Below are 13,471 nucleotides of genomic sequence, written 5' to 3'. Positions count from 1 at the left end.
TGTCAGGGTATATTCAGCGTGATGGAGACTGAATCCAAGCAGGGGCTCCTCAGTAGCTGAGGGCCCCTCTCTTACGGTGTGGGTGGTCCATGGCTTCTTATTTCTTGAAGGCCCTGTGAGGCATAGGATCCATAACTCTGCTTCTGTAGCTGAATTCATTGTCGTATCAGAAAATGAGCTTGACAAAATGGTCATCGAGAGCGATGCCATCCATCACCAAAGGAGGAAGAGTGCCGCTGTTAAAGTCACAGGAGCCAGCCTGGCAGTTATCTCTGGGCAGCAGGTCATGATGGCCATATTGGAATGAGGAAGGACACATTACCTCATTTGATGTTGACAGGTCGAAGTGACTCCTTTGTGTCCTAGCTTCACCAAACTGCTCCTTAAACACCAGCAATTCCAGGAGGTCCAATTTGTTTAACAACACAAAGTGGTTTTTTTTTTGTTTTTTTTTTTTTTGGTTTTTCGAGACAGGGTTTCTCTGTATAGCCCTGGCTGTCCTGGAACTCACTCTGTAGACCAGGCTGGCCTTGAACTCAGAAATCCGCCTGCCTCTGCCTCCGGAGTGCTGGGATTAAAGGCGTGTGCCACCACGCCCAGCTCAACACAAAGTGTTTTAATCAACTGAACAGAAACCTTTGAAACCTCATTCTCCCCTACAGTCCCACCCCCAACATAACCTCCTCCGACTTGATGTAATTAAATGTAATGCTGAAGGTTTGGGAGTGTATGTATACACTCCCATGGTATACATGCGAGAAGCAATGGACTTAATCCCAGCATCCAAAAAGATTGCTACAAGTAGAATGTTAGGTAGATTTAGGAAATATGAGTAAGGTGTGGTCTTTAGTAAGGATAAAAAAAAATCAGTGTCTATGAAGGATCCACACAGGGAGGGAAGGCCCCAAAGATGGGGTGGCTACTCTATTTGAATAATTATGTTTAAATCTGAAATCACCCATAAAGTTAAGAAAAAAAAACAACTTTATTTAGGGCTGGAGAGATGGTTATAAGCATTGGCTACTCTTCTACAGGACCCAGGTTCAATTCCCAGCACCCACATGTTGGCTCATGGTTGTCTGTAATTCTAGTGCCAGGGAATTTAATGCTTTCTTTTGGTTTTCTCAGGTACCAGGCACACATATGGTGCACAGATATACATGCAGGCAAAAAAATTCATATACATAAAATAATACATTTAATTTTTTCAATTTAAATGGGAAATGATGGTGTGTGCCTGTAATCCCAACATTTGGGAGATGGAAGGAGGAGGTGTCAGATATTTAATATACGTAATAAGTTGAAGGCCAGCATGGGTTACGTGACAGACACCCTGTCTGTCTCAAGAAGAAGGATGGAGGGGAGAGATGGTCAGAAAAAGAAGTTGTTTAAGGCAAGGCCATAACTGGTCAGTGGGCAAGGATTTCTTTAAAGCATCTACTGGGTTGAACCTCTGGGTCACCGGGTACGTGTACCGGAAATGTGTTGCTAGGACCTGCATTTCAAAACTACCAATTTATTCCCTGGGACGATGTATCAGAATTCCTTTTACTTCACGTCCTGGACTGAGGTGTAATATCTGACTTTTGATTTCTGCCAGTCGGGTGGGTGGGAAGTGTTATCTCCCTGTGGTTTAATTTTTCATTTCCCTGGTAACTAACTCGGGGTGCATCTCTTCCTGTGTTTATTGGCCATTTGCATTTCCTGTTCTGGGTAGTGCTGATTCAAGTCTTTCATTTTTTTTTCTTTTCCTTTTTGAGTGGGTTATCTTTTTCTGGTTAATTAAGAGAACTTTGTGATACTTTCTGGAAATTTGTCCATTGTCTTTAATATTTTCCCTAGCTTGCCACAGGTCTTCACAAATGCCAAAGTGGGTGATATTGAATGAGGTTTTCATTTCCTTCATGGTCTGCACTGGAAGGGAGACCCTGCCCTTAGCTCTCCCTCAGCCTTTCCTAGGTACTTGGAGGTGGACCTCACTGGATAACACAAATGAATTCTTTTTGTTTTTAGATTCTTTAAAAAGTTACATTTATTTATTAAGCCTGGGAAGCGGGGCATGCGTGCTCCAGCACACGAGTGGTGATCAGAGGTCCAGAGTCGGTTCCCCCCTCCACCATGTAGGTCCCAGGGGTCAAACCCAGGTTAACAGGTTCAACAGCAAACACCTTTGCTAACTGAACCATTTCACTGGCCCACTGCTGAGTTCTTCGTCTGTAGATTTGGCAGTGGGTTGGCAAGCACTGGCCAGTGATCCAAGGGTGGGAGGAGCATGGAATCAGGATGTTCATCTTTCCAGTCCCTCCTCATAGGAAGTTCCAGGGTCCATAAAGTGTCCCTCTGTATATAGTGCCCCTGAGCCTTCTGGTTCCACTCCTGCAGTTATTAGCTCTAGATAGGTTTCTTTCCCTACATCCTGTTCTCATTTTTAGAAGTCCCCTCAAGTTATTCAGTATGGTGGCTCATTTTGATTGTCAACTTGACACAATGTAGAATCGCCCTAAACGGGAATCTCAATGAAGAACTGTCTCATTCAGATTGGCCTGCGGCCACGTTGTAGAGGTGGGATGGGGTGGGGTTATCCTGATTGCCTTCTTTAATGCGGGAGGCTCTAGCCCGAAATTGGCTGTAGAGTGGAGAAGGTCAGCTACTATGCATGCATACAGTCATTTCTCTCTGCTCTTAAAAACAGACCCACCCCCAAAACTTCTTTGAGAATTTCAAACAATGATCAAAATCAGCCCTCCCCAACTCCTTCTAGATCCCCCCCCTTGCCTACCCACCCAGATTTGTGGGCTTTTTTGGCTTTTGTTTTGTTTTGTTTTGTTTTATTTTGTTTTTGTAACCCAGCATGTCTTGGATGTGTGGTATTCCACTGGAGCGTGGCTAACTCACCAGAACTTGCAGAAGCCCCACCCCCACCCCACAACACCTATCAGTTGCCAACAGTTTCTCTCTAGAGGTGGGACTTGGTGCCCATTTCTCCTCTTGGGCTGAAGTTTAGTCAGGCTTGGTTCTGCACAAGTCCAGTGCCTGGTGTCACAGCTGCTTCGAGGTCACATGGTAGATGTCCTACTGTATCCGGAAGACAGTTTCCTTAGAGTTGCCCACTACCCCTGAGCCTTATTCTCTTTCTACCCCATTTCCTTTGATGGTTCCTGAACTTGGGAGGGGGCATATAATATAAGCCTGAACATCCTGCAGTCTCTCATTCTCTGTGCCTTGACCAGTTGTAGATCTCTGGGCTAATAGACAATTACTGCCAATAAAAATGTCTCTTATGAGAGCTGAGACATGCATGAATCTATAGGTATAAGGACGAGTCATTGGAAGTCAGTTTGATGCTATGTCTGTGAATAGGTGGGTCATAGGTCCTGCTGTTATTCAGCTAAATGGCCATAGTATCACATTTACTGTCCCTGCTCTTGACTGTGGGTGTGACATGATAAGCCTTTCCTACCACCTTGACTCCTCTGCAGTGATGGCCTGTAACCCTGAATTGTGAGTGAAACCAAACCTTTCTCCCCAAGTTCTTCTTTTTTTTTTTTTTTTTTTTTTTTTTTGTCATTTTTCTTCTTTGCAGTAGCAGCAAGGAAGCTCGAACATCCCGTGTAAAAGCTAATCGTTTCTTGCTAGGAATGCTCACCCAAAGGGCAGCTTGTGGACGTTGTTTTTCTACCATGTAGCACCTGACCCATGTCATGAGCCCAAGTCCCCCCACTCCCATTTTGTTTTGTTTTGTTTTGTTTTTTGAGACAGGGTTTCTCAGTGTTGCCCTGGCTGTCCTGGAACTCACTCTGTAGACCAGGCTGGCCTCGAACTCAGAGAGATAGCCTGCTTCTACCTCCCTGAATGCTGGTATCAAAGGCATGTTTAGAGCCGCCACCACCTGACTCCAAATCTCTGTTTTAATACATATTCATTATACTGGTTCTCTTCCTCTTGAAAACCCTGACACAGGGAGTCCAAATATAAAAGGACATCATATGTCATCAGGGCATTTCAAGTTAAAGCCAGATGCCGCATTACACGCATTAGAATGGCCCGGATCCAAAATCCCACCAACAGCAGACACTGGTGACAAGGTGTAGCCACAGAATCTCTAGTTCATTGTGGTGGAGACGCAGCACCGGACTGAAAAGATGCAGCTGGCAATTCCCTACAGAGCGCAGCGTGCTTTCACCAGACTCCACAGCCTGTGTTCATCACTCTCTCTCCAAATGAGGGGAAACATACATCGCCTGAACAACCTACATGGGGAAGTTTCTAGAGGCCTTCCTATAATTGCCAAACCTGGAAGCAATCACAATGTCCATTTAATGGATGGATGCTCACCGTGGGGCATCCAGACAGTGGAATGTTAAGTTGTGTGTTCAAAGGAAATGAGTAGGGTTGGGCGATCGATGGCTCGGCGTATAAAGGGCCAGTCACACAAGCACCCACGTGCAAAAGCTGGGTAGTGTTGGCACACATTTGTCACCCCAGTGGCAGGGGTGGGTGTGGGGGGGTGGGCAGGAGGATCATCAGGGTCATCAGGATCATCAGGGCTTGGTGGGCAGGAAATCTAGCCCAGCTGCTGAGCTTCAATTAGTCAGTTCAGTGAGTGACCTCGACTCAAAAAATAAAGTGTGGAGTAGTAGAGGAAAGCACTCAATGTTGACCTCTGGCTTCTGCACACACACAGGGAGGGGAGAGAAGAAGGAAGAGGAGGAGAGGAAGAAGAGGGAGGAGGAGGAGGAGGAGGAGGAGGAGGAGGAGAACAACAACACAAAGAGACATTGGAGATGTTACTCTGTGGCAAAGTGTTGACCTAGCAAGTTCAAAGCAGGGTTCATCATGAAAAGCACGGACAGCCATGCATGGTGATTAAGGCAGGAAGATTGTGAGTTCAAGGCTACTCTAGGCTATATAGAAGAACCGCGTCTAACACACAGCCACATAGGAAGCATAAATATGAATTGCTAAGTGAAAGGAGCCAGCCTGAAAGATCTGTCTATGTGTCATTCTGAAAACCTTAAAATGATTGACACAGTACAATAGCAGTTCTCAGCTCTTGGGGACAGGCGAGAATGACTAGGCTGAACACTGGAGGTTTCTAGGATAGTGAAATGACGGGATGTGAGTTCAGTGGTGGCAATGTGCCATTACATGTCATGGCTCACTGTGTTCTGTGGGTTTCTGTATCCACCACCAAGAGTGAATGTAGTAAACTATGAACTTGGAGTAATAATGATGGGGCAGTGCTGGGTCAATGGTGTGACAGCTGGCAGGAAAAGATGACAACCAGGCCTGGGGAGATGGCTCCGCAGCTGAGTGCTCGATGCTTTTATGAAGGACTCAAGTCTGGGTCCCAGCACCCACAGCTGCCTATAACTCAAGCTCCCAGGGGTCTGACACCTCTTCTAGCCTCTGTAGGCACTTGTAACACACACAGAGACTCACACACACACACACACACACACACACACACACACACACAGAGAGAGAGAGGGGGGGGCATAACATATGCATAAATCAAGAAAAACAAATCTTGAGACTGGAGGGATGGCTCAATGGTTAAGAGCACTGGCTGCTCTTACAGAGGACCAGAGTTTGATTCATAGCATCCGCACAGCAACTCTCAACTATCTGTGCTCCCAACTCTCAACTCCAGTTTCTGGAATCTGACACCCCTCCTCCTTTTGGCCTCTGTGGCCATCAGGCTTGCTTGTGGTACACATACATGCAAGCAAAGCACCAATACACATAATAAAATAAAATAAAATCCACACTAAAAAAGACAGTTGCACCAGAACAGGTAGAACAGTGTAGGAAAGGGCAGCACAGAGGGGTCTGGGGATGGAACACGGTAGAGTGTTTGCCTAGCATGTACAAAGCTCAGGGTTCGATTCCTAGCATGGCATGAGCCAGGAATGCTGGCACTGCCTGCATTCTCAGCACTCAGAAGGTGAATCAGTAATTCAAGGTTTTCTTTAGCTATATTGAGAATTTAAGGCTAGCTTGGGCTACTTAGAAACATGTCAAAAAAAGACAAAGCTACACAAATTCATGGGGTGTTGGAATAAGAGTCACTATTCCTACTGAGTAATAACTTTTCAATAATTTTCTGTTGTTGTTGTTGTTGTTGTTGTTGTTGCTGCTTGGGACAGAGTTTCTCTGTGTCCTGGCTGTCCTGAAACTCTCTTTGTAGACCAGGCTGGCCTTGAACTCAGAGATCTGCCCGCTTTTGCTTCCCAAGTGCTGGGATTAAAGGCATGTGCCACCACTGCCTGGCTAAATTCTCAACTTCTTTATCCCTGTATCTCCCATCTCCCATCTCTCATCTGTCTGTTTCATGAGTCCACATCTGTGCCAGCTTAAAGTCTGGTTAGAGAATCTGTCTGTCCCTGTGTCTGTTATGTGTCTATCTGTGTCTTTTGTTTTTTTCCAAACCCTTTCCTCTTTTGGGTGGTGAGGGGAAGACAGGGTTTCTCTGTGAAACCCTAGCTGTCCCGGAACTCTCTTTGTAGACCAGGCTTGTCTTAAACTCAGAGCTGTGCCTGCCTCTGCCTCCCAAGTGCTGAGATTAAAGCCGTGCCCCATCACACTCCACTAGCAGTCCTTATAAGGGACCTCAGGGTGAACTGTTAACTCAGCAAAAGTTCCAGTCTCTTAGAATGTAAGAGATGCTTTTGTAATATTGGATCGCCACACTTTCTGTCCTTAGTAGATGCCAGGAATGCATGTAGTACACACACACACACACACACACACACACACACACACACACACACACACACACACACACGCGCACACACACACACACAGAGAAATTTCACACAAATAAAATAAATACGTCAAAAAATAAATAAATCTAAAAAAATTTCAAAGAAACAAAACAAAAAGTTTGAATGTTAAATTGGAGATATGCCCATGTCTGCAATCCCAGCACTCAGAGACTAGGAAATTTACATCAGTCTGAGCATCACAGTGAGTTGGAGGCCAGGCTAAGTTGCATAATGAAGCTACATCTAAAAAAAAATTAATAATTTTGGGAAGATAAAGTATTTTTCCCAATGTAAACACTGATGGAAAATCACCTATGGATAACTACCCAAGGTAAAAAAAAATGACTAGGGAGCCTGGCAGCGTTGGTGCATGCTTTTAGCAGTACTTGGGCAGCCAGGGCAGGAGAGTTATGAGCTAGACTATTTCTCAAAATCATAAAAATAATACATTGGACCTTGCATACTGTAATACTGACCCTCTGGCCAAGATGGTCTCGTTGATGTAATAGTGGCATGATTTCGGTGTGGTGGTCATAACCAACTGTGGTTTCTGGTTGTATCTAAGGCATGCTCCCTGGGAGGGAATGTGTGTTGGGAATGTAAATCTGGTCAGAAGCCCACAGACCCTTCAGAGAACGTTTTATTGCTTTACTAAACAGTCCAACTGCCTTCTATGTTCGTGTGTATGTTTCTACCCACGGATGAGTGCTGGTTTCAACCATCGGCAGAGAAGCTCTTTTTTGTTGGTCGTGGGCAGTGGTTAATGCAGGGTCATAACTGTTCAAAGGGGTGGCAATTAGTGGCTGTGTGTCTTCAGCCCTACATGAGACATTGCACACGATGGCATATGCACACACACACACACACACACACACACACACACCACAAAGCTTAAGGAACATGATGAAGGGAAGTGGTGGGAAGAATGTTAGAGCCAGAGACTGGGGGGTAAGTACTGTGAGATGCCACCTCCTGGACGTGACTTGGCCATTGTACTCAGGACCTCAGAGCAGCCATAGTTATCTCCTCCACACCATCAGACCAACCAAAGTTCAGTATGAATGGGGAGGGAAACTCCTAAGGCTCCTCCTGCCCTACGTGAGGACCTGTTGGGGGCTGATGGCCGCCAGGAAAGGGAGGGTACCTTCCTGGGGGATGTGGCTGCTGGTAGGTTGCTTAAGCTCCAGTAGATGGTCCACACCTGTGATCATAGGGACAACACTAACTGGACTCAGTGGGCTAAAAAATAAGAGTGAGAAGATTTGAAATTGGGAGGGGGCCATATTGGGGAGTCCAGGAGGAGTGAGAGTGAATGGTATGGCCAAAATAGATTACACAGAGGTATAACATTTTCAAGGAAAAATATATTGAAAGATAAATACAGGGCTGGAGAGATGGCTCAGAGGTTAAGAGCACTAACTGCTCTTTCAGAGGTCCTGAATTCAGTTCCCAGCAACCACCTGGTGGCTCACAACCATCTGTAATGGGATCTGATGTCCTCTTCTGGTGTGTCTGGAGCTAGCTGCAGTGTATTCACATATATAAAATAAATCTTTAAAAAATTAAAAAAAGATAAATACATAAGTAAGCATATCAATCAATACATATTGTATACCTTGAGTTTATCACAATTTTAAAAAGCCAAGTACATTTTTTAAAAAAACATACTAAGGAGCTGGGAGATGCTACAGTGGTAAGAGTGCCTGCTGTGCAAACATGAGCTGGGTCTGGATCTTCAGCACCCATGGGAAAAGCCTGGCATGGCTACGCATGCCTAGGACTCCACCCCTGGGGCTGAGCGGGAGGAAGAGACAGGAGGATTGCTGGGACTTGCCGGCTGGCTGCCAACCTAGCCAAAAGAAATGGGAAACTCCACGTTCATCAGAGACCCTCTCAGGGAACGAGAGTGTTAGGGGAGGATTCCGTGTGTTCATCTGACTTGCACAAGTGCATGCACACACACACCATGCCTACACAGGTAGTTCATGGTCGTTTATTGAATGACAAGCTGGAGGTGAGATATAATACACTAAAATGTTCCTGTTTGACATAAAGGGAACGAGGCTCCTGGGTGGTATTTTTTGTAGACAGTATGGGGTAGGGGAGGGGCAGAGGGGACCCTTACACGACCTGGAAAGGAGTCTGAACGGTATGGAGCCACAGAGGTTTTTCACACATCCAACAGTGAACTCAGTGACTCTTGTTACTGAGGTGGGGTGGGAACATGACACCCAACTTGGGGAGAGAGAACTTCCCCAGGCCACAAGGACCTCAACAAGAGCCTTTCTAGCTTCCTTCATAAGCTGACCTTGAGCCTGACCAGCTGGGAGAAATTAAGCTACAGTTTCCTACTCTGGCAACCTTCCCCTCCCCCTCCCCCTCCCCCTCCCCTTTCCCCTCCTCTCTCCCTCTCTCTCTGCATGAAAGTGGAGGCCAGAGGTCAACATCAGGTACCCTTCCTAAGGATACCTTTCACATTGCTTTTTTTGTTTGTTTGTTTGTTTGTTTGTTTGTTTTTTTGAGACAGGGTTTCTCTGTATAGCCCCGGCTGTCCTGGAACTCGCTCTGTAGTCCAGGCTGGCCTTGAACTCAGAAATCCGCCTGCCTCTGCCTTCTGAGTGCTGGGATTAAAGGCGTGCGCCACCACACCCGGCTCTTCACATTGCTTTTTGAGACAAGATCTCTCACTGGTCCAGAACTCACCAGTTCATCTAGGTTGGCTGAATAGGGAGCCCCAGGATCTGGCTATCTCTGCTTTCCAGTATCAGGATTACAAGTATGCCCCCACCACGCCCAGCTTTCTGAAATGGGTTTTGACGCTCGAACTCAGCTCTTCATATTTGTACAGCAAGCACTTTATCAATGGAGTGATCTCCCATTCATTCATTCATTCATCCTCTCATTCATTCCTCTCCTGTTCACCCTGAGCCATCTGGACATACTCCTGCATAGGGAGATCCAGGCTCAGTTCCAATCCTTGTTCTTGCTCCCAATACCACTGCCAAGTCTACCCTCGGTGCTCCCTGAAACTCTAAGGAGCTGGAGGTGTTCAGCTAGCACATACTCATTGCCTCCTCTGGGTCCCTACACACACCCAGGGTTAAAAGAGACCAATAGCAAACTGAATTTGAGTTGTCCCTTTTGCTTTATTAGAACATTACATAGTTGTAATAAATATTAACTTACTGAATCCTTAAACATGTCATAAATAATATGAACATCTTACAGAATTAAATAAAAGCATACATCTATTTTTCCTGGAGTAAACTAGGGGAGGTTTCTCCAGTGACCCTGATACCTGAATAACATCCCAACCATTTGATGCTTTCTGTTGGCATGGGTTAGTAAGGTTGTGGTATTTACTTTGCTTTTTAAATTCAGTTACGCTGAGAAGTAAGGTCCAGCATGTGGCTGGCTCTCATTCACACTGCAAGGAGATGTCCCTTTTCTTTTCCAAAATCCAGCTGCTCCAGGCACAGAGGCACAGTCATGGCACAGTCTGATTCATACATAGGACGTAAGAAAAGTCAACTTTCTCTCTCCCCCAAGAAATAAAAGTGGGCTTACTGGAGTCTGGGGAGAGAAGCAAGGAGTTGAGGAGAGATTGACTAGTGGGTATTAAATTGAAGTTAGATAGGAGCTGGAAGCCCCGGTGTGGCATCCCTGAGCAAGAGGGTCATTGAGTATCATCTATCTTTCTCCTAAAGGGCCAGGAGAAAGGATGCCGAGGTTGGTTGTGATCCTCCTGCGTCCATCTGGACCAAGCGTTCAAAGTCACCCTTGGCTATACACTGAGTTCAGAGTCAGCCTGGAATACTTGAGACCCTGATGCAAAGAAGGGGATGAGGGCTAGGGAGTGTAGCTCAGTTGGTAGCATGCATAAAGCCCTGGGTTTCATCTCCAGCACCTCATGAGCTTGTCACAATGGTGCATGTCTATAATCTCAGACTTCAGGAAGAGGAGGCGGGAGGATCAGAAGTTCAGGGTCATCCTTGGCTACATTACCAGTTTGAGGCCAGCCTGCGCTACAGGAATTTCTGTTATATGTATACGAAAAGGTTAAATACTTTGCCATATATGGACATAGATAGGTTTAACTTGACTACAGGACATAAATATGAATGGAAACAGCATATGGTATCCCTTGGGTTTGCAGTTTTGTGGGGTTTTTGCATCTGTTGACAATTTAACTTAAAGTGTGAAGTCCTGTCGCCACGAAGCAGCTCAACCTTAGCCTTCCATTGCCCACTCTGTACTCATCACACCAAGGAACTCTTGTAGGTAATCCAGGAACTGCTTCGTCCTCCGTCTCTCCTCAACACACTTCTCCTGTGAAAAGAACAGACTGTCATGTTGGCTCCTGGAGAACCAGCTGCAGCCGGACTCACAGGGTCCCTGGGGAACTTACTTTTTGGCGGTCAATGTATTTCTTTATTAATGACAAGTTTTGGAATAGCATTTCCACAGTACCCCCGCGGACAGTTTGATTCTTCAGTATGTCTAGCCCCTGAAAGATTTCTCCAATGCATAGCTGGTGCTGAAAGAAGAAGATTATCAAGAAGTAAATAGATCAGACTGCCCACAACATACGCATATTTTGAAATATCATGCCATATGCAATAAATACATAGCCGGGCATGGTGGCACACGCCTTTAATCCCAGCACTCGGGAGGCAGAGGCTGGCGGATTTCTGAGTTCGAGGCCAGCCTAGTCGACAAAGTGAGTTCCAGGACAGCCAGGACTACACAGATAAACCCTGTCTCAAAACAAAAACAAAAACAAAAACAAAAACATGCAATTTAAATGCATCCATAAAAAACCCAGACAATCCAAGATGTGATGGTGCATATCTGTAATCCCAGCATTCAGGAAGTTGAGGTAAGAGGGTCAGGAGTTGAAGGCCAGCCTCTGATACATAGAGTTTGAGGCCAGCCAGTGCTACATGAGATAATTAAAAAAAAAAAAAGAAAAGAAAACCAAAGTTAGGATTGGGGCTGGGGAGATGGCTCAGTGGTTAAGATCGCTGGGTCCTCTTCCAGAGGACCTAGGTTCAGTTACCAGCACCCTTGTGGTGGCTCACAACCATCTGAGTCCTGGGATTAAAGGTGAGTGGTACCACACCCATATTAATATTTTCTTTTGACATTTAGGCTGATGATTTTCTTCTATTTAGAAAAAATGAAATAATGTACTTTACACTAAAATAAGATAATATTGAAATGTATACAATATCATTACATAGTCATATTCATTAAACTGTCTAGAAATTACTAATAAAGGCATTCATGATATTTTTATGTCTTCCTATCATTACCTAAGAATGATAGGTAATGATGAATCTCCCCTCTCTGAGCTGGAGAGATGTCTCAGTGGTTAGGAACACTTGATGCAGTTCCCAGCATCCATATGATGGCTCACAACCCTCTGCAGCTAGCTCCAGCCCTAGGTGATCTGATGCCCTTCTTTTAGCCTTCAGGAACACCAGACACATACGTGGAACACATACATATATGCAGGCAAAATACTCACGCACATAAAAATAAAGATAAACAGAAGGAATATAGCCTTAAACTCTTAATACTTTCAGAGAGGTTTTAGAGTGGGTGGGGCCGGGCTCTGGAATTCAGTGGTAGAGAGCTCACTTCACACTGTTGAAAGCCCTGGGCTTGATCCTCAGCATTAAGAAATAAAGACAAGGAAAACAAAGAGAGGCGCTAGGATGAAGAGAGCCATGGACAGAGCCACACGGAGCCCAGCAGGACCTCTCACAGTGCAAAGAATCTTTGCCTTGAGGCTGTGAGATGCATGACTGACAGCTCCAGCTGACCTCTTCCATAACAGATCTAGCACAAAGTCATTCCTAGTATTAATTGGCTGGTGAGTTTTGAGTGTCTCATAGCCCAGGCTGGCCTCTAGCTCAGAAATGTAGCTGAGGATGACCTTGAACCTGATCGTCCTGCCTCCATTTCACCATTATGAGATTACAGACAGGCACTTCCATGCTTAGTTTATGGGGTGCTAAGGATCAACCCAGCATATTAGGCCATCTATCAACAGAACTTAGATCTCCAGCCTTTGTTTATTTATTTATTGGATTTACTTTTGACTCATACACGGTCTGGCTATGTAACCCAGGCTAGCCTTGGATTTATATGTAGCCTAAGCTGGCCCTAGACACTCATGCTCCCCCTGCCTCTGGCTCTCAAGTACTGGGATTACATAGTTTGCCACTTTCATATTCTTTTTATTTATAAGCACAAACTTTCACATCTACCTACATAAATTTTTTTTCCAAGAAAGTCAAGCAGTTTAACTGAAATCGAATGCTTTGCTGGGTGTGGTGGCACAGGCCTGTGTCCCAGCTGCTCCATCAAGGCAAGAGAATCGCTTGAACCCTGGAGCGTGAGACCTCGTGAGGTCCCCACCCCAGACCCAACACCAGAAAGCGAAATGCAGAAGACTTACAGCTCAGCATGCGAAGCTGACTTATTCATGCAATCACGGCAGTAAAGGGTAACTTACATTTTTATGAGTAGGCACAGGAAGCCTCATCGTCTGCAAAGGAAAGAACATAGGGTCATTCCTAAAGGAAAGAACATAGGGTCGTTCCTAAAGGAAAGAACATAGGGTCATCCCTAAAGGAAAGAACATAGGGTCATCCCTAAAGGAAAGAACATAGGGTCATCCCTAAAGGAAAGAACAT

At 45.4% G+C, this 13,471-nt stretch overlaps 1 protein-coding gene across 1 annotated transcript in view; it reads right to left on the bottom strand.

The window, feature by feature from the left end:
- Positions 1-9,896: 9,896 nt before the first annotated feature.
- Il5 (interleukin 5) overlaps positions 9,897-13,471 on the bottom strand; it is a 4,917-nt gene continuing 1,342 nt past the window's right edge. Inside the window, exons 2-4 of the mRNA XM_021213898.1 lie at positions 13,291-13,323; positions 11,176-11,304; positions 9,897-11,096 (exon numbers count right to left, since the gene is read on the bottom strand). Of these exons, the coding sequence (XP_021069557.1) occupies positions 10,998-11,096; positions 11,176-11,304; positions 13,291-13,323 (261 nt within the window). The 3' untranslated portion in view covers positions 9,897-10,997. The remainder of the gene's footprint in view (positions 11,097-11,175; positions 11,305-13,290; positions 13,324-13,471) is intronic.

This window comes from Mus pahari, chromosome 14 (assembly GCF_900095145.1).
Source record: "Mus pahari chromosome 14, PAHARI_EIJ_v1.1, whole genome shotgun sequence".
Lineage (NCBI taxonomy): Eukaryota > Metazoa > Chordata > Mammalia > Rodentia > Muridae > Mus > Mus pahari.
The sequence above is the reverse complement of the archived record's forward strand: the minus strand, read 5'-3'. Positions and strand labels throughout refer to the sequence as shown.